Source organism: Pogoniulus pusillus, chromosome 13 (assembly GCF_015220805.1).
Source record: "Pogoniulus pusillus isolate bPogPus1 chromosome 13, bPogPus1.pri, whole genome shotgun sequence".
Classification (NCBI taxonomy): Eukaryota; Metazoa; Chordata; class Aves; order Piciformes; family Lybiidae; genus Pogoniulus; species Pogoniulus pusillus.
In genome coordinates this window covers 25,394,403-25,414,779 of record NC_087276.1, presented here as the reverse complement: position 1 = coordinate 25,414,779, position 20,377 = coordinate 25,394,403, and the positions used below count along the sequence as shown (strand labels likewise).

Below are 20,377 nucleotides of genomic sequence, written 5' to 3'. Positions count from 1 at the left end.
ACCCTCCAGGAGCTGGGGCTGGGTGAGATTGTAGCAGTTCCTTGGACCCCTTGATTATACTTCTCAATAAAGTAATCCACTTCTAGGAGAAGAACTTAAATGTAAATGTAGGACTACCTTGGAATAACGTCTTAGGTGATAGCATGATGGATGAGGTTTAGGAGGGACATTGAGATGCTTGAGCATGTCCAGAGAAGGGCAACGAGGCTGGGGAGAGGCCTTGAGCACAGCCCTACGAGGAGAGGCTGAGGGAGCTGGGATTGGTTAGCCTGGAGAAGAGGAGGCTCAGGGGTGACCTTATTGCTGTCTACAACTACCTGAGGGGTGGTTGTGGCCAGGAGGAGGTTGCTCTCTTCTCTCAGGTGGCCAGCACCAGCACAAGAGGACACAGCCTCAGGCTGTGCCAGGGGAGATTTAGGCTGGAGGTGAGGAGAAAGTTCTTCACTGAGAGAGTCATTGGACACTGGAATGGGCTGCCCGGGGAGGTGGTGGAGTCGCCGTCCCTGGAGCTGTTCAAGGCAGGATTGGACGTGGCACTTGGTGCCATGGTCTAGCCTTGAGCTCTGTGGTAAAGGGTTGGACTTGATGATCTGTGAGGTCTCTTCCAACCCTGATGATACTGAGATACTGTGATGTGATAGTGTAATGGATCAGGTAATTGATGGAGCACGTGTGCAAAGCTTTCTATGCTGTAAAGTCACCCAGCCACATGTGTTATTTGTAGTGGATATGAACTGGTGGTGTTCGAGCTAACGAGGTGCTAGATGTGTGATTTCTCACCCAGCACCCATTTCTGCAGAACCAAATTATAGCCAGTATCTCAACTGGCTACAGATCAGCTCCATGCACTGGGTAAAGGACTCCTATGGGGGACTACAGAGGCAGGCGGATGGGGTGAAAGGAGTGGATGCCCTTTGCTATCGTTTCCTCTCCCAGAAAGTGTCCTTTCAGCAGTTTCTCACCTGCAGATTGTGGGGCTGGGCAATTTATTGCCACCGAGGTGCAGGCGGGAAGGTGTCCAAGGGTTAAAGTTTGCGCAACCCAGCCCAGGAGCCAACTCCTCCTCTTCCTGGTCATGTGCGCTCGGCTGCTCTTAAAGGTCAGGGGAGAAAAGAACGGCGGAAGCGGGAGCGGTGCTGAGCGGCGTACGGCAGCCCAGGGCACGCCATGGATCTGCTCCCAAACTTCTCTTCTGCCACTTGGCTGCTGCTCATCCTTTTCTTTAGCCTCCTGCTGCTGTAAGTAGAGGTTGCTCCCGCTGAGTACGCAGCTGGAGTGGGCTTGGGACCGACACCTTCGGTGGGCGGTGCCCAAGCAGATGATTTGTCGCTCGACGGAGCACTCGGGGCTGCCTTCGGGGCAGAGCCAAAGGCTGGTGAAGGGCGGCTGCAGGCTTCCGTGTGCCCTCCCTGTGCCAGCTGGAAGGGAAGGAGGAAGCTAGGCTGAGCGAGGAGGGAAATAAAGAGGAATTTGTGGCTGTATTTGTTTATTTAGCTTTTCTCAGCAGAAGCACAAGGAGAAATGGCTTCTGTGGCTCTAACCCCGGCAAGCACTGCCTGGCACAAAGGGGGGCAGGGCTGTGAGCAGGGCAGTGGGGTGTGTCCGTGTCTGCCCATGTGCTTGTGCCAGCAGAAGCCTCTGTTCAAATAGTTCTTTTGGCAAAATGGCCCTTTTGTTGATGTGGCTCAGGGGAGCTGTAGTGAGCTGTACAGGCAAAAGCTTCATTTTGCTGTAGTAATTGCTGTCCCTGCTCGGCTGCCCTGCTGCTGCTGCAGCTCTGCCACCTGAGCATCGCAGTAGGTGTGTAGGTCTGTGCAAAGTCAAACACGAGGATGGCTTTCAGCTTGAGAGCTAAGTCCCCACGACACCTCTCTTCAGTCACAGTTGTCTCAGCTCAGGAACAAAATGAGGCCCCCAAGGTGCCTAGTACATCCCATTTGCTTAGGCTGGGCTGTAGCTCTTCTCAGAGCTTGGATCAGAGTGTGCCACGAACGATCAGTTTAAGAGGGACAGGGATCTGCTGCAGAAGGTCCAGTGGAGGGTTGTGAGGATGATGAGGGGACTGGAGCACTGCCTGATGAGGAGAGGCTGAGAGACCTGAGTTGTTTTAATCTGGAGAAGAGAAGACTGAGAGGATAGTTAGTAAATCTTTATCAATATCTCAGGGCTGAGGGTCAGGAAAGGGGGACAGGCTCTGCTCACTTCCTGGGATAGGACAAGCAGCAATGGATGGAAGCTGCAGCGCAGGAGGTTCCAGCTCAACACAAGGGGGAACTTCTTTACTGTAAGGGTCACAGAGCACTGGAACAGGCTCTCCAGAGAGGTTGTGGAGTCTCCTTCTCTGGAGACTTTCAAGGCCTATCTGGATGTGTTCCTGTGTGACCTGAGCTACATTGTATGGTCCTGCTCTGGCAGGGGGGTTGGACTCAATGATCTCTTTGGGTCCCTTCCAACCCCCGTGAGCCTGTGGTCTTGTTCAGCCTAAGTGAACCTACATTTATTGCAAGAAGAGTTTCCTAGGGAGGTCTGCTGCTCCATAGTTTCAACTTTCTTTTCATGGCTGGAACCAGTTAAGCTATTGACTGTGCTCAGGATGAAGGATCTCTTTTCATTGCCTAAGTTAGCCTGGAGAAGATGAGGCTCAGGGCAGACCTCACTGCTATCTACAACTGCCTGAAGGGAGGTTGTGGCCAGGTGGGGTTGGTCTCTTCTCCTAGGCAAGCAGTGACAGAACAAGGGGACACAGTCTCAAGCTGCACTGGGGGAGGTACAGGCTGGATGTTAGGAGGAAGTTGTTGGCAGAGAGAGTGATTGGCATTGGAATGGGCTGCCCAGGGAGGTGGTGGAGTCACCATCCCTGGAGGTATTCAAGAAAAGGTTGGATGGGGCACTTGGTGCCATGGTCTAGTTAAATGGATTGAGCTGGGTTCTAGCTTGGACTGGATGATCTTGGAGGTCTCTTTCAACTTGGTTGGTTCTATGATTCTATGAAATACATTTCCTATGCTCTTTGCTTGGCAGCTATGGGATATGGCCCTTCCAGACCTTCAAGAAGCTAGGCATCCCTGGGCCACAGCCTGTGCCATTCTTTGGAACTTTGCTGCAATACAGGGAGGTGAGTACTGACAGCCACTGGCCTGGAGCTGTCTTAGATTCTTTCTTGTAGCAGCTGTTAGTTTTCCCATCCTTTGTACCAGCTGTTAGTTTTCCCATCCTTTGTGCATCTCTTTGCTTATGAATTGGTCTACTGGAATCAATCATTTGAGTAGGAAGCTCTTTGGACACACAGGCAACCCACAAATTCAGGTTGATTTGAATGAGATGTGCTGTGCTTTTCAGCTACTTTGCAATTTAAGTTATTAGTTTCTTCCTGAATTTCCACCTACTTCCCAGCAGCTGAAGTTCCAATGGAAACCTCAATTTAAGAAGGATATTGAGGTGCTGGACCGTGTCTAGAGAAGGGCAACAAGGCTGGTGAGGGGGCTGATGGAGCTGGGGGTATGCAGCCTGGAGAAGAGGAGGCTGTCTCAGTTCTAATTTAAATGCCCAGAGACTCAAATATATTTGATAGAACCAATAACAGTTTATAGAGTGCCCTTCCCTCTTCCCCCTTCTTCCCCCAAAGAAAGGAATTAGATGTAGAGAGCACACCCAAATAAATAATCTCACTCTGATTTGGAAGTTAAAAGAAGAAAAGCTTAACAATAAATAACAAGGTATCTGAGGTAGGGAAGTTACAAAGGTACAGGGAAGGGAAAACAAGATACAAAATGTGTCAACACAACCCAATTTTGATGGCAGTGGGTTTGTCTGCCTCGTGGGAGATGGCCACATGGTAAGACGAAGAGAACCAGGGACAGGATGGTGATGCTGGTAAGCAGGGAGGCAGGGAGTGCAGAGAGAGAACAGCAAATCCCCCCTGCTTTCATGGACCTTTAGACAGGAAGGGGGAGTGGGCTAACCATCACCTGGTAGTGTTCAGACCCACCCCTGGGGAGGGGTCAGGATTCCTCAAGCAATGAGTCCTGCCCTGAACCTCTGTCCAGGGTTAACCCTGCAGGAGGAGTGACCTTGAACCTGGCCCTAGGTCACTCCTCCTGGAGGGTTAACCCTGTACAGAGGGTCAGGGCAGGCCTCATTGCTGTCTGCAATTACCTGAAAGGAGGCTGTAACCAGGCAGGTGTTGGTCTCTTCTGCCAGGCAACCAATGACAGAACAAGAGGACACAGCCTCAAGCTCTGCCAGCCAGGGCAGGTTCAGGCTGGATGTTAGGAGGAAGTTCTTGCCAGAGAGAGTGACTGACATTGGAATGGGCTGCCCAGGGAGGTGATGGAATCACCATCCCTGGAGGTGTTCAAGAAAAGCCTGGATGAGGCACTTAGTGCCATGATTTAGTTAATGAGAAGGTGTTAGGTGATGGGTTGGAAAAGACCTTCAAGATTAATTCTGTGATTCTAGCAAAAGGTGGGAGGAAATGGTAAAATGCCTGAAACTGCTAATTTCTGAGAGCTGTTTCTTTGTGCTTCCTATGATCCCCGTGAAGAGGCTAAATTAGCCCCAGCAGTGCCCAGCAAGCCTGAGACTTAATCCAGACAAATTCACTTCAAAATAAAACTTCAGCACTACCAACTTCCCAAACCTTACCAAGTAACTGGGTAGTAGCTGGTCCCAGCTGTAAATACAGCACAAAATGCTGCCTTCAACAACAGAGCTGTTTTAGCTTGTGTTTGCTGGGTTTACAGCATGCACATCGTCCCTTGGTTGATGCATGGCGAGTGCTGTGTGTCCCATAAGTTTCAACCTTAGATGTAAGATCAGTTAAAACCTTAATGGAAACAAAGCAAAACAAAATAGCTATTATCACTCCACTTCCGTGGAAGATCTCATGAGGACAAGGCAGTAGCAGCTCTTAACTTGTTGAGCTGAAGATAAAGGACGCCCTGGGATTTAGTTCTGCCTGCTAACTCTGCTCTCACTGCAGCTGTGTACCCTGTCATACCTTGTCTTCATTACATTTTTAACTCAGGTTGGCTAGGAGGAGTTGAAAGTGCTGCTGGTTTTAATCTCTGCTCTTTTTTCCCTCCAGCACAAACGTCCCCTAAGTGTCTGCCTGACTCGTGAGAGCTTCCATGCACTCCCCCCAACCTCTGCCACTTACAATGGGTCTGTGGGACGTACCACGCTGCCAGCTGTGACCTGCTTTGATCTCTCTCCACTGGCTAACTGTTCATTTCTCCTTTGGTCTTTTGCAGGGAGTCCAGAATTTTGATGTGATGTGCTTTAAAACGTATGGCAAAATCTGGGGGTGAGTTTCTTTCTGCTGAGCCAGTCGGAGGTGTCCCTGCTCACCACAGAGCGCTTGGACAAGATGACCTTTGAGAGACCCTTCCAACCCAATGCAGTCTTGTCAGTCTGTGATCTAAACTGTCTGCTTGGGGTACTCCATGGCCCCAAAATAGATTGGGGAAAAGGTGTGCTATCACTGTGTCTCAGCATGGTAATTCCAGCAGTGCCAGCTGTGGAAAGTCCAGGTGCACCACTGGGAAGGTCTGCAGCCATCTCTCCGAGGCTTCCCTCCTGTTGGGATTTCAGTGCAGGGCAGGGCTGGCATGGTGGCAGCCAGTTTGAAGGGTCGTTTGTCTCTGTAAGCTTTGAAAATAGCCTCCACTGCTCGGTGTCAAACTGAGCCTCACACCTTTGAAGCTGCTCCTCTGTCTGTCTTGAGCAGAAAGCAAGCTGCAGGCTGCTGCAGTGTGTTTCATCTTGCTCCCTGCTTCTCCCAGAGCCGGGGCATGAGCTACCTTTCAACCTGCCTCCTCACTCCCTGCACAGCCTCGGTTTTGTGCAGGGCCCTCTTAATCATGCTCCTACTGAGAACCTCTCAAACTGAAGCAAAATTGTTGCACAAAAAAAATCCTGGGAGACTTCATGACACCTGACACTTCTTTTTTTTTTCAAAGATTAAATGTTCTTGAGCCCCTTGAAGGCAGCAGCTACCCTCAGCTGTGGCACAAGGCTCCCAGCCCTTTAGCCCCCACCATGGCTTTGAAGTCCTTCTGTCTCTGTTGATTGGAAAATGGAGGAGACAGATGAGTTTTTCCCCCCTCATTGCCTCATAGGCCAGGCAAGGAAATCTTTACCCCACAGGTAGACTATTTGGTGTGAACTTACTGACTCCAGCCACCAGTTGTGGAAGCAGAGCTCAGATAGCTCAAGTGCAGAGGTTCAATTCTGTGGCAAAAGCTGTATTTTATCTAAGCCCACACTGCTGTGACCACTCTTCAATGCCGCAGACGACTGCTAGAAGAGCTCACACTGTCTGTTTGGCAGACACTTTCCTGCTCTCCATTTTTCCTACATAATAAACCAGTTCCAGCCTCATCATTTTGGCTGTTTTGTCAAGAGGAGACTCAGCTGGCCCAGACCCTTTGGGCTTCAGAAGTCAACGTGGACAATTGGCTGCAGACACAGCAGGCTGCTTTTGCTCCAACTGACCGTGAGCAATGGGCTGACTGTGGGTTTCTCTTGGCTTAGGTTTTTTGATGGCAGGCAACCTGTGATGGCTGTTTTGGACCCCATCCTTGTCAAAAACGTCCTGGTGAAAGAATGCTATGCCATTTTTACCAACCGCCGGGTAGGTATCTTGTGCCATGCTTTGCTCTGCCACACAGAGCATGCAGCAAGAAGAGAGTTTGTTCTTGGTTTGTCTTCTCTTCTGAGCCCTTCAGCAAGTAGTTGCTCTCTGCTCTCTGTCCCAGTTTATTGGTGGCACCAAGAATGAGAGTCTGCCAGGGAGCTGTAGAGGCCACTGGGACATCAGCCTTGGATGTACCCTAGGGTGGATGTTATTTGTGACCCTTATACTTCTGTTTCCGTTTGTGTTGCTTGTTGGTCAAGGTAGGGCTGATAGGACTTCAGGGGTCAAGGCAACGCTCTGTGGTGGGGTTTTTGGTATCTGTCATGTGGAAGGTGGCTGGAAATCTTCACCCATCTTCCCATGTCACCATGTCACACTTGCTGTAACGTTCTCCCTGTGCAGAACTTCCGCCTGAATGGGCTGCTGGGGTCAGCTCTCAACGTGGCTGAAGACGACCAGTGGAGAAGGATTCGTACTGTGCTGTCTCCAACCTTCACCAGTGGGAAGCTGAAGGAGGTAAAGCAGAGGCCACTGGTACTTTACATCAGTAGCTGGAGCAGGGCTGGGCCACTTCTGGGTACAGATCTTCCTCTCAGATGAGGAGGTCACCCCATTTGTCAAGATGACATCCAGTAGCATCTGCATTGTTTGGTACAGTTCAGCTACACAGTGGTTGTCTACACTCACGGGGAGGGAGCCAGGAGAAGGTTATGGGGGGGTGAAGTGGCACACAAGGCAGCACAAGCTGAAGCTGTTGGGCATATGACCTGTATTTTCCTCTTGCTAAGCACATCATTCAGACCTCAGGGACCTGTTTGCCATGTTCACTCCTAGCTGGAGTGGATGCTTAGCTAGAATGCGAGCTGTGTGGATTTGGGGAGGAGGGCATAAGAGCTGTCTGTAAGATGAGAGAAAGTGCTGTCTGTGGCTTGGAAATGAAACCTTCCCCTTGCCTGCCCTTTTTCCACAAGGCAAAGCCTTGGCCAGTCACAGATGGCAGCGTGGAACTGTCCAGCCTTGTGTTTTGGAGGTGAAAGAGCCAACGGTGCCTTTTGCTTTGGTTTGCATTTCAGATGTTCCCTATTATTAAGCTCTATGGTGAAAAATTAGTGAAGAACGTTGAGAAGAAAGTGGCTAATGATGAGTTTGTGGCCATGAAGGAGTAAGTAACTGTGTGGAGCTGACTGGAAAGAGTGGGGGCAGGGTCATTTTGGAGAGACTTTTCCATGCTGCAACATTGTCAACTACTGAGGCAAGTGGTCATGGGCCTGGTATGTTCCTCAGCAGAGGACTTGCGGTGCTCTGCTCACTGTTTCATTTTACTGAGCATGCTTTTTGAGGAAGGTGCCAAGCCTGTTGCAGAAGCCCTGTGAAATGTGGTATATTTGGATGTCACTTTCACAGTCTTAGAGATGGAAATTGGTGTAGAGCCTTAGCTTTTGTTACCTTAGACTGCATTTCAGTGCTTTCCAACCAGAGCCTGAGTTTTGACCCTGAGAAGAATTGGGGGATGAATGCAACAGGGAAATTTGGTGAAAATGCAGTGATGGTTACCATCAAGTCAGGCCTAGTCCTACGACTGCCTTGAGTTCTTGAGTAAAATAGATCTCTCAAGGATTGTTCCTACAGGGATTCTTCTTTACTGCTCTGTGTTCATCCCATTCACTCTCTCTGCTTCTCCACTTAGCCTTTTTGGAGCCTACAGCATGGATGTGGTGACCAGTACTTCTTTCAGTGTGAATATTGACTCCATGAGCAACCCCAGTGACCCCTTTGTCACCAACATGAAGAAATTTCTCAAATTCAGATTCTTGAGCCCCCTGTTCATGCTCTTAGGTAGGATACAGCTCATCTCGTACAGCTTTGGATCTGTGTCAGAGGTGCTGACCACCTGCAATCCCTGGTAGCTTCCTTAGTGCCTTTGAGTCTTCTTTGCCATGCAGCTGATGCTCAGCACTTCTCAGGGTTAGGTTCAGCCTAGGAGATCTGCAGAAATGATTCTCCAAGAAGACCACAGTCAAGGTTTCTGTAGCCCACATGGATCTTTGCAGCTCTCTCCCACAAGCAGAGACCCTGTCACAGAGAGCTGCACTTAGTGTGGCATTGTGCCTTTACAGTGATACACAGAAGAGATTCTTAATCTCTATGGCATGCCAGCCATGGTTAGGTAAAAAAGAGAGCTGAAGTCAAAAAAAACCAACTTTCTGGGTCAGAGTCCAGATTCACTTCTCCCCTTCTCATGCTTTGTGGCACATTTTAGTTTGTTGGTCCTCTCTGAGCTAAAATATGTTGTGTTTTATTCTCCTTTTAGTGTTGTTCCCCTTCACTACCCCAGTGTTGGAAAAGATGAATTTTACTCTCTTACCCTCAGAAGTCATGGAATTCTTCAGGAATGTCTTCACAAAAATGAAGAAGGAAAGAGAAAATAGCAGCACCGTGGTGAGTGCAGCCCAGGTGGCCTTTTGCATTCACTCTGCTGTTCTGAGTGCAGGAGGGACCTGGTGGCGTCTTCAGAAGTTATGGTGTGTTACCTGCTCTCTATAACAGCTCCCAGCTCACAAACCTCGGGAGTGGCAGAAACATGCCCAGCCTGGCATTCTACATGGAAAAAGTATCTATGGGTATTGAGGATCTGCAGTCTGAACCCCAACATGCACTGAAGCCGTGAGCATGCTTCTGAGGCTGAGAATAGAGCAGATATCTCAACAAGCAGCTTGTGCTGGGCAAGATTTACCTCCAACACACATCTTTTCTGACCTAACTGCCTCTCTTTCTCCCCAGGATCGTGTTGATTTCCTGCAACTTATGATTGACTCACAGGACTCACAAGACAGCTCCAAGTCTGCTGAGACAGACTTGTACAAAAGTATGTCAAGATCTGTCCTCCTCTCAGCAGAAAGCAGGGTAGTTCCTTGCGTGGTTAGAGGCAACAGAAGAGGGGTTTAGTCCATAATCTTACAGAAGATTTAAGGACTTAGTAGTAGGGCTGTAATGATACTCAAGGGGACACAGTCTCAAGTTGTGCTGGGGGAGGTCTAGGCTGAATATCAGGAGGAAGTTGTTGGCAGAGAGAGTGATTGGCATTGGAATGGGCTGCCCAGGGAGGTGGTGGAGGCACTGTCACTGGAGGTGTTCAAGAAGGAACTGGATGAGGCACTTAGTGTCATGGTCTAGTTGATTGGACAGGGCTGGGTGCTAGGTTGGACTGGATGATCTTGGAGGTCTCTTCCAACCTGGTTGATTCTATGATTCTCATTGTCCATCAGCCATATTCTCTTCCCTTATTTCTGGGGATAAATCCTGAGGTTAGTTTGTGCAACAAAGACCAAACAGAGTGACTGTCTCCTTACTCCCACTTCCTGTTGGATTTCTGAAGGCCAGTAATGTTGGCTGTACTTCAGGAAGCAAACAGATCACTTATGCTGCAAATACCTTGCTCCTCTATGAGCTGCTCATCTCTGAGCATCTTGCCTTAGGTAAACTGTTAGACTTAGAGAATAATGTCTTAGCCAGGGCATAGTCCCAGTCCATCAACCTCAGTCAAGGCAGAATGCTTGTAAACATCTGAGATGTCTGGAGAGAGAGTTTTGTGTGGCACTTTGCTGTGCAGTGCTGCAATCCCAGCTTTAAATCCTATGGTGCCACATTGTGCTCAGGGCTGCTAATCCCTCAGCAGCACAAGATCACCTCATGGCTTTGAGGAGCTACTGAACATCTCTTTGTCTCTAAATTTTCTTGGCATGTGCCCCTGGGTTCTTTTTGGCTGATTTGCATGTTCCCAAAAGATAGCTCTGGAAGACAGCAGAGACTTTCTGAAGCAGGCTTAGGCTGCACACACCCTGGTTCTCCTCTTCAGGGAAAGCAGTGTAGCAGTGCTGATCTTGACAAGGGTTTTGTGGCTCTAGACAGTACCAGATCCCCCTTTTTGTGGTAGCAGAGAGTTAGCTGGATGTTTCCTGTACCAACTGTTAGCTAGTTATCAGCAGCATTGCCTAGATTGAGAAATAGGATCATGAATTCCCAAGGGTTGATCACTGTGGTTTTTAGCTTCTTTCATATGCTTTTATACCTCTTTTCAGCATTAAGTGATGAGGAGATCCTGGCCCAGGCTCTTATCTTTGTCTTTGCTGGTTATGAGACCACCAGCTCCACCCTGACCTACATGTCCTACAACCTGGCCACTCACCCTGATGTACAGCAGCAGCTCCAGGATGAGATTGATGCAACCCTGCCTAACAAGGTAAAGGAGTGTAGGGAGATGCTGCACCTTTTAGAGACCTTGAACAAAATGCCAGCTTGGAAACAAAGCAGTGGAGGAGGCACGGAGATCCTGACCTGGATCAGGAACAGTGTGGCCAGTAGGACAAGGGAGGTTATTCTTCCCCTGTACTTGAGTGCTGTGTCCAGTTCTGGGTTCCTCAATTCAAGAGAGATGTTGAGGTGCTGGAATGTGTTCAGAGAAGGGCACCAAGGCTGGTGAGGGGCCTGGACAGCAGCCCTGTGAGGAGAGGCTGAGGGAGCTGGGCCTGTTTAGCCTGGAGGAGAGGAGGCTCAGGGGTGACCTCATTGCTGTCTACAACTACCTGAAGGGAGGCTGTAGCCAGGTGGGGTGTGGCCTCTTCTGCCAGGCAACCAGCAACAGAACAAGGGGACACAGTCTCAAGTTGTGCCAGGGCAGGTCTAGGCTGAATATTAAGAGGAAGTTGTTGTCAGAGAGAGTGATTGGCATTGGAATGGGCTGCCCAGGGAGGTGGTGGAGGCACTGTCCCTGGAGGTGTTCAAGAAGGAACTGGATGAGGCACTTAGTGCCATGGTCTAGTTGATTGGACAGGGCTGGGTGCTAGGTTGGACTGGATGAGCTTGGAGGTCTCCTCCAACCTGATTGATTCTATGATTTCCTCTCCTCTGGTCTCTGATGCCTAAAGGGGAAGCACTGGGGGGCAGTTGGGGTGGGGGGGTTGCAATCCCATGTGTGTAGCCATCCTGGTTGTGCTCCTCAGGCTGCCCCCACGTACAGCGCCCTGCTGCAGATGGAGTACCTCGACATGGTGGTGAACGAATCCCTGCGACTCTTCAGCGTTGGGGGCCGGATCGAGAGGGTCTGCAAGAAGACAGTGGAGATCAATGGTGTGACCATTCCAAAGGGCATGACAGTCATGATCCCAGCCCACGTGCTGCATCGTCACCCAGACTACTGGCCAGAGCCGGACGAGTTCAGGCCTGAGAGGTGAGGGCCAGGCAGGGGGAATAGCTGCGCACTCAACCTCAGCCCTGGGAGTGGAAATGGCAGCCAAAGTGGGCAATGCATGATTATAACATTTAAATTAGGCATTTATCATTGTCTGACATCTAGTCCCAGCATTACTGTGAGGGGAGTTTTATGATCTACATCCATAAACTGTGCATGGAATTTAATTAACTGCATTGAAGGCAGCGACAGTGAGAGCAGCTCCCAGCAGCTGTAACACTCAGGGGTTTATGGCCAGATATTAAAGCAAGAGCCACTGGGTGACTGGCACAATGTAGGGTAAACCAGCAGTGGAAGGACAAAGATGGGTAGGAAATAAAACTTAATTTTTAACTTCAGTTATGAAACAATCCTCTGCTTCTGTCAGACCCTGTGAAATGAGACAACAACCCCAGGCAGACATGGGAGATTTTGGTTCTGCTTTAGGTCCCTCTGTCAGACCCTGTGAAATGAGACAACAACCCCAGGCAGACATGGGAGACTTTGGTTCTGCTTTAGGTCCCTCTGTCAGACCCTGTGAAATGAGACAACAATCCCAGGCAGAAATGGGAGAACCTGGTTCTGCTGGCCTCCAGGTGGCCATGAAGATGTTGAGGGATAGCCCAGAGAGAGCAGGACCAGATGTGTGCCCTTGCAACAGGAGCTGAAATGCTCCTGGAAGCTAACCCCAGTGTGAGAGTGTGAGCTTTGGGACAAAACCTAGCAGCTGAATCAGAAGTTAGTTACAGGACATGGGGGAGTGGAGCAAAGCTGGAGGTGGGGAGACTCAGACTGGACATGAGAAGGAAGTTGTTGAGCATGAGAATGGTGAGAGGCTGGAATGGGTTGCCCAGTGAGGTGGTTGAGGCCCCATCCCTGGAGGTGTTTAAGGCCAGGCTGGATGAGGCTTTTGGCAGCCTGCTCTAGGGTAAGATGTCCCTGTCCATGGCAGAGGGGTGGGAACTAAATGATCCTTGTGGTCCCTTCCAACCCTGACTGATTCTATGATTCCAAGTTAGGAAGGGAGATAAGTGCACCTCTGGACCACTATGGTCACCTTGAGTTGAATGAAGAAGGAACCACCCAAATCACAGAGTGATTTGCCGTTGGAATGGGCTGCCCAGGGAGGTGGTGGAGTTGCCATACCTAGAGGTGTTCAAGCAAAGCCTGGATAAGGCACTTAGTGCCATGGTCTAGTTGACTGGACAGGGCTGGGTGCTAGGTTGGACTGGATGATCTTGGAGGTCTCTTCCAACCTGCTCGATTCTGTGATGAAATGGGAGTCCTCTGGCAATGGACATCTTGCACCAGCTACTCTAGCAGCTCCTTACTCCAGTGTCTCAGTAATGTAATGCTTCACTGCTGATTCTGCATGGCTGGGGTTTGTACCTAGACCTCCTGCACCGTGAGTGAAAAGCTTTCTGAAATGGAAACTCAGTGATCACTAAGAAGCGTTACTGAAAATGCTCAGTGGCAAATTTCTTTGTGAAGCTGATTGTTCTTCCCTGTTTTTCACGATGAGGAGAGGCATGTCTGGCAGGTCTCAAAAGCAGCCCTGCCTTTAGTCACGCAGGGGGAGAGCGTCTTTGTGTTCACTCGCTCCTTTGATGCAAAGGGAAGACGTGGAGCTGTAGACCTGTGGGTTTGAAATCGGGGTTCAGTTTTTGAGCCAAGAGGGAGTTCTGAGGAAAGAGTAGTTATGAAACCCATCAGCATATTTCAGGTATTCCCTGTTCACCTGATGCATTTGGAGATGCACAACCTACTCCAAGCAGCAGGATAAAAGCAAAGGCATACGGTAGCTGCTGAGACAGAAGTAAGGGACTTGGCTGGGCTCTTCTAGTATGCACAACAAAAGTTTTGCCTTCCCAGACACCTCATCACTTCAGAGCTGAAAGATGACACATCCTGAAACAGTAACTTTTTCTGACTTCTTGTTTTGGTTCTAATCAGGTTCAGTAAAGAGAAGAGAGAGTCTATTGACCCCTACACCTTCCTGCCATTTGGGGCTGGCCCCAGAAACTGCATAGGGATGAGGTTTGCTCTGATCATCGTGAAAATGGCTGTGGTCATCCTGCTGCAAAACTTCTCATTCAGAACCTGCAAAGACACTCCGGTGAGCATATGGGATGATCTGCTTTATTGTCTGCCTTTTAGTCTCACTGAGGTGCTCCTGGCCACTCTCTGTTGCCTAGATCTCAGGACAAACTGGAAACTGTCTCTCATGCCCATAAAATCCCTCTCTTCCCCATGGAGTTAAGAGACCGCTATCTTCAGGGCCACTAAACCTTATCTGTAGACTTAGGTGTTACTACTTCACACAGAGATCAGGGAAGAAGATCTCACTGTGGAGTAGAGAATCATATGGGAATAACTGTAATTAAATCTCCTCAGTTAATTTAAGTAGTTCACCACAAGTTACTGATACTTTTTTAAAGCCTTTCCAGATGCAGTTTTAATGTTGGTGGAATATGTGAGGCTGAAATCCCTGAAGTTGTTATAGAATCATAACAGAGTGGCTTGAGTTGGAAGGGTCTTTAAATGTCATCTCCTTCCAACCCCCTGCCATAGGCAGGGACAATTCCCAATAGACCAGGTTGCTCGAAGCCTCATCCAGCCTGGTCTTAAACACTTCCAGGAATGAGGCATTCACAGCCTCCCAGGGCTACCTGTCCCAGTGTCTCACCACCTTCATAGCAAAGAGCTTCTTCTAATGTCTAACTTAAATCTACCCTGCTCTAATTTAAAAGCATTGTTGCTTGTCTTATCATCAAATGCCCTTACCAAAAGTCCTCTGCCTCTCTTTGGACACACCAAAGCAGTTGCTCTCTCCTCCATGGTGGACTGTTGGCCTGCCTTGATCTACTTTAGGAAGACCCTGCTCCAGGGAGCAGGAGGAGTACCTCTCCAGCCAGCCCAGTCTGCTCCAAAGCTGCACCTTGCAGCACAAATATCTGTCTGTGAGAGATCCCAAGACACCAGAATTTGTCTCCTGTGGGCCACTGGGCAGCCTCCAAAGTAGTCATTTGCAAGCCAGTGCAATTTGAGCTAAATTCCTCTTGATGATTCTCACCCTCTTTGGGGCTATGTGGGATCATGCCAGGTCTGGGTTTTATCTCTATAATAAACGCCACATGCAGTGCTGACGAGTCAGGCCCTGCAAGATGGGGGTGTCTGACATAAAGTCAGTGCAGTGGTTGTTGGAAATCCTGTGTTAAACCCAGCTGAGAACGTGGCAACTCCCCATGACTCAGAAACAGGTAGCACAGGGGTGTTAGCTTCCAACTCCAACCTGACTTTCTGGACTGACTGCTGTGGAAGTCATTGCCATTAACACATTTTGTTCACGAGATGAGCTTGGGAAATCAGAGCAGAGGGGACAACGAGTGTATTCAAAGGACATTTATTGTAAGAAACAGAAAAGTCCATATTAAATTATTACTTGGCACGAGTGCTCAGCTGGAATCTCTGCAGATTCAGATTGCAGCTCAACTAGTAACCTGGAGGTGAAAGACTGTAATAGTCCATTAACAATGCAGTGACCTATCCACCCTCCCCCAAGTCTAATGACATTTTTCTAGTCCTCTGCAATCCATAAAATTGATTCTTTTTATAACTGCCTTTAATTAAAAGGAGACAAGTTAAATATGTATTGTATTATTGGTGCCCATAGGTTTATGGGGCTCTTTCGGCCCGTTTTTCTACAGAAGATGTCATGTACATCAGATCAGAGAAGGAGGGGGAAAAAAGTCATGCTGGATCATCCCCTTAGAATATGTATATGGAAGCTGCAGCCTCCTTTCACTCCCCTCATTGATGGCACACTGGGCTCCAAGCCACATTGCTTAAATATCCTGGAACAAGCCTTACTGGGATGTAAGGGTTTAATATAGCTTGTTGGGCTGAGGGAATATTACTCTTCTCCTGATGGGGAGAAGGATATGAGCAGCATCGAATTAGAATCAGTCAGTCAGGGTTGGGAGGGACCACAAGGATCATCTAGTTCCAGCCCCCCGGCCATGGGCAGGGACACCCTACCCTAGATCAGGCTGCCCAGAGCCTCATCCAGCCTGGCCTCAAACACCTCCAGCCATGGGGCCTCAACCACCTCCCTGGGCAACCCATTCCAGCCTCTCAGCACTCTCATGCTCAACAACTTCCTCCTCACATCCAGTCTGAACCAGCCCACCTCCAGCTTTGCTCCATTCCCCGCCCCGTCCTGTCACTGCCTGATAGCCTAAAAAGTCCCTCCCCAGATTTTTTGTGGGTCCCCTTCAGATACTGGAAGTCCACAATAAGGCCACTTAAGAGCCTTCTCTTCTCCAGACTGAACAGCCCAAACTCTTCCAGTCTGTCCTCACTGATGGGGAGAGACCTGGTAACACACTCCTTCCTGCTACACAAGATGACTCCCTCTAGCACCAGTTTTAAATGTTCTTTTCACTGATGTTTCCAGCCCACGCCAACAGAGCCCATTGCTTCTCCATTGCTACTCAGGCTGAGCAGCAATCTCCCTTTCACTCTTCCAGGAGAGCTGATTCCTCCTTGTCCCAGTTTGGGCCATGAGCTTACCTGGTTCTGGAGAACAGAATCGACTCGTAGCCCTTTCCAGCAGTAAGAATGAGGATACTGTAGCCAGGTGGGGCTTGGTCTCTTCTCCCAGGCAAGCAGCAATAGAACAAGGAGACGCAGTCTCAAGTTGTGCTGGGTGGATGTTAGGAGGAAGTTGTTGCCAGAGAGAGTGGTTGGCATTGGAATGGGCTGCCCAGGGAAGTGGTGGAGTCATTGTTCCTGCAGGTGTTCAAGAATAGAGTGGATGAGGTATTTAGTGCCATGGTCCATGGTCTAGATAACTGGACAGGGCTGGCTGATGGGTTGGACTGGATGATCTTGGAGGTCTCTTCCAACCTGGTTGATTTCAGAGAAACACTCTTTAGGAGAGCATTTACACAAAAGACAATCAGGTAGAATAAGTACAAGACTCATTTGGCCCAAACTGGCCTTCTGGAATCCTCCACCCTTCCACCCTCAGTCGGCCTAAGGTCCTTATAGTTTTAAGGAGGACCTAGGATCCCTCAAACTACCGCACTCCTCTAGCTCCCTTTTCAGTCTAGCTCCCCTTAGCACTGATTTGGCACTAAACAAAATGGCACTGCCTGCCCCTCCTTAGCTGTGGCCTCCCAGATGGATTTTTTGGCTGGTTTTCTCTCCATGCTGGGATGTTGATCGGTACAGCTCATCTGACCATGCTGTGTGAAAGCCAGAATTCACCAACCAGCCTTTTCAAGAGTTGAGGGCTGTTAAATCCCAGCTTGCAGCTACATGAGCAGTAGTGGTAGTCCTGCTATAAGTACACCTGGAAGCTAGGAAATACATTGGAAACAGAGGGTGGCTGAGATGTATGTGGGCTGTAGGGGTCCTCTTGGTATCATGATTGTCCTTTTTCCAAGCTTACATGACTGTTCTGTGGTTTTCTTTTGTGTTTTTTTTTTCTCCTCCTGCTCAAGATCCCTCTTGTTCTGGACACTAAAGGTTTCATGCAACCAAAGCAGCCCGTTGTCCTGAAGATGGTCCCCAGATCCCAAGCCAATATGGAGAAGTGAAGCAAGCAGAGACTCTTGTTTCATGGTGCCTTCTGTAAACTCTTGAGAGAAGACCCAGCCTGATGTGTGTGCTGTAGAAATGTCAATGCTGCAACTCCCCATCTTTAAACCAGAGCATGAGGGGTTTGTCCCAGAATAATCACACAAGCACCGTCCTAATGAAAACGAGCCTCAGGTCCCACTGTCCCACATCACAATAGGCATTTTGCAAGACCAATTGCACTCAAGTTATTTGGGCTTTCTTTCCCCCCCACCCTTCTTTCCCCTCTCCCTCTGAAGAGGCACTTTTCTAAGCAATTTGATTCCAGACACTGTCAGTCTCTTCTGGCAGTGCAATTTAAATCAAGATAGGGAGAGCAAATTGCACATAGTTAAGTAATGCTGCCATCTCTCCTGTGCCTGCTGCCTGCTGGGGTGACTCTGTATGTCTTCTGGTTTTATTCTCCTGGGAATGCAGAGTTGTCCAGGGCTATTTCCTCAGCTGTGTGCTGTGACCCTGACAAGTGTTATAATGGTCGCATCCTTGCAGGAACGAGAGCCTGCGGCAGATTTTCTGATGCTGATTTATTTAGATTTCCTTGTGATTTTTAGATGGCTTTTGCGTGATTCAGAGTGCAGATGAGTTAACTGGAGGAGCCCAGAGACAAGCAGTTACCCCTAATGACTGGAGATTGGCAGAGTGGGAGAGAAGTGCCCCACATGTGTTTCCCAATTGTTTGCTTATTTTACCGCAGGCGTGCAGCCATCTCTCATAGAAGGGATTGTCAACACAGGCACCATCAATACTGGTACCATGACATCTTTTTAGTCTCTGATTTATATTAGGCCATTGTAAGGCCAACTTTTCTGAATTAATAATGATGCAAGGTGCAGCACTGAGATCCTTCAGATGTCCCAGAGAAGCCTAGTCTGGAAGAGAAGTATTGCCTTTGGCTATTGAGAGCTGGAAAGTCTTGCAAGACTTTGTCATTTTTTATACTCCAGAAGGTCTGTATTCTCACAGTTCATATTATTCCTCAAGAAAGTGCTACTGGAGGGCTAACTGCAGCATAAAGTTCACTTAACTCTTCTGTAACCAGCTGATGCCAGTCTTGGACGTGTTCCTGTGTGATTTGGTCTAGGTGATACTGCTCTGGCAGCGGGGTTGGACTGCATTAGCTTTGGGGGTCCCTTCCAGCTCCTGACATTCTGTGGTTCCTCCATACAAAAGTGAATCTCATAAGCTAGTGACCACACAACAACCTGGTGCTGTAACCTCTCCCACCTTCCACACTTATTTGGCAGGATCCTCAAAAAAAATCAGCACCACGATGGTAGAAGATCTCTTGGAGAATTCATTCTTCCCCTATCATCTGGTATCACCACATACTACTGAGGGTGTGATCTTGCTAGTGTCAGCCAAGTGTTTGTCTTTCTGTGAGAGAAACGTTTGATTGCAGTGTCTGTACTTGCAGCCATGAGACCAGCTGGCCCCATGCAGGGTTCCAAGTGCTCTCCATCCTCCCTAGGACCCTAACCACCTCACATACCTGCTTTGCTGTACCATTCCACAGGAAGATGAATTCTGCTTCCAAGCTCTCGAATTCCAGCACTGAGTGAAATCCTTGCATGTATATGGGATGCATCTAACCCAGTCACTACCCTATATAATGCTGCTTGGATTCATAGATTCATAGAATCAACCAGGTCAGAAGAGACCTCCAAGATCATCCAGTCCAACCTCGCACCCAGCCCTAGCCAGTCAACCAGACCATGGCACTAAGTGCCTCAGCCAGTCTATTCTTGAACACCTCCAGGGAGGGTGACTCCACCACCTCCCTGGGCAGCCCATTCCAATGCCAATCACTCTCTCTGGCAACAACTTCCTCCTAACATCCAGCCTAGACCTCCCCTGGCACAACTTGAGACTGTGTCCCCTTGTTCTATTGGTGGTTGTCTGGGAGAAGAGACCAACCCCCACCTGGCTACAGCCTCCCATCAGGTAGTTGTAGACAGCAATGAGGTCACCCCTGAGCCTCCTCTTCTGCAGGCTGCACACCCCCAGCTCTCTCAGCCTCTCCTCACAGGGTTGTACTCCAGGCCCCTCACCAGCTTCGTCGCCCTTCTCTGGACACATTCCAGTATCTCAGCATCTCTCTTGAACTGAGATTCCTGGCAATTGATTTGATTGAATGAATTCCTGGGAAATTAAAATATTATATCCTGATGGAATCCTTTTGTGTGTCATCAATAGGAAGGGCTGCTTCTGGAGGTGCAGAGTTTAAAATGACAGAAGTCTGAAATAAATGGTTGAGCAGAGTCAGTACTTCTGTGAGGTCATCCCTTTGACAAAATTTGCCTTAGGAACACTGTTTGCTACCTGGCAGGTTTTATTCTTGTTTTATATATAAGTAGATGCATTATGCATACATTATTATATATTCTTTTTATACTTTTGTTCTGTGTGTTTTAGGAACTGAGTAGAAAACCCCAAAGGAGACATAGTAGCCTTTCTGCAGCAGATTAAGTTCCCCAGTGAAAGACACCCTTGACTGGAAGTGTAGGGAAGAAGTAAGGCTGCTTCTCTAGAGAGGCACCAATGAGCTGGGTGAGAGGGCTAGAAAATTCCCAGGAGCTTGGGCAGCCACAGCTTCTCTTTTTGGCTTTGAAACCTGCTGCAGTGCAGCTCCCTTCTGCCACCAGTGTAGGAAAGTGACAATTTGTCTTCGTTTTCAGCTGATCCTGTGCCTTTTCTAGCAGCCATGGCACTGAGTTTGACTGTGATGACGCCTCTCAGGGGAGAAGGACAAAATATAGAAGCAGTCAGACCCCTGGAGAACAAACAGCCACAAAGTGCCTTCATCCTCCCAGCAGTTCATAAAAAGGGCCATGGAAAAGCCTCGGGTCTCTGCCTTGAGAGATGACCGAGAA

The 20,377-nt window shown here is 48.9% G+C and overlaps 1 protein-coding gene across 2 annotated transcripts; it reads left to right on the top strand.

Moving 5' to 3' along the window:
* The first annotated feature begins 1,111 nt into the window (after window positions 1–1,111).
* Window positions 1,112–19,772, top strand: LOC135180854 (cytochrome P450 3A29-like). Of its 2 annotated transcripts, XM_064153650.1 has the most exons (13): window positions 1,112–1,238; window positions 3,022–3,115; window positions 5,253–5,305; window positions 6,535–6,634; window positions 7,040–7,153; window positions 7,711–7,799; window positions 8,325–8,473; window positions 8,949–9,076; window positions 9,419–9,503; window positions 10,717–10,877; window positions 11,638–11,864; window positions 13,818–13,980; window positions 17,372–19,772. In XM_064153650.1, exons 1-13 carry the CDS (start codon window positions 1,168–1,170, stop codon window positions 17,465–17,467), a joined length of 1,530 nt encoding a protein of 509 aa, XP_064009720.1. In that variant the 5' UTR covers window positions 1,112–1,167; the 3' UTR covers window positions 17,468–19,772. The 2 variants fall into 2 exon arrangements, with proteins under 2 accessions (XP_064009720.1, XP_064009721.1); XM_064153651.1 differs by lacking the exon at window positions 3,022–3,115 and having other exon boundaries at window positions 1,159–1,238.
* The last annotated feature ends 605 nt before the right edge of the window (window positions 19,773–20,377 follow it).

What these genes read in the sequence shown, in the direction of transcription:
- LOC135180854 (XM_064153650.1), top strand. Translation starts at nt 1,168, where the DNA reads ATGGATCTGCTCCCAAACTTCTCTTCTGCCACTTGGCTGCTGCTCATC. An exon ending in CCATTTTTACCAACCGCCGG is followed by an intron (nt 6,635 to 7,039) that starts GTAGGTATCTTG and finishes CTCCCTGTGCAG; the next exon opens with AACTTCCGCCTGAATGGGCT. An exon ending in CCCCCTGTTCATGCTCTTAG is followed by an intron (nt 8,474 to 8,948) that starts GTAGGATACAGC and finishes TTCTCCTTTTAG; the next exon opens with TGTTGTTCCCCTTCACTACC.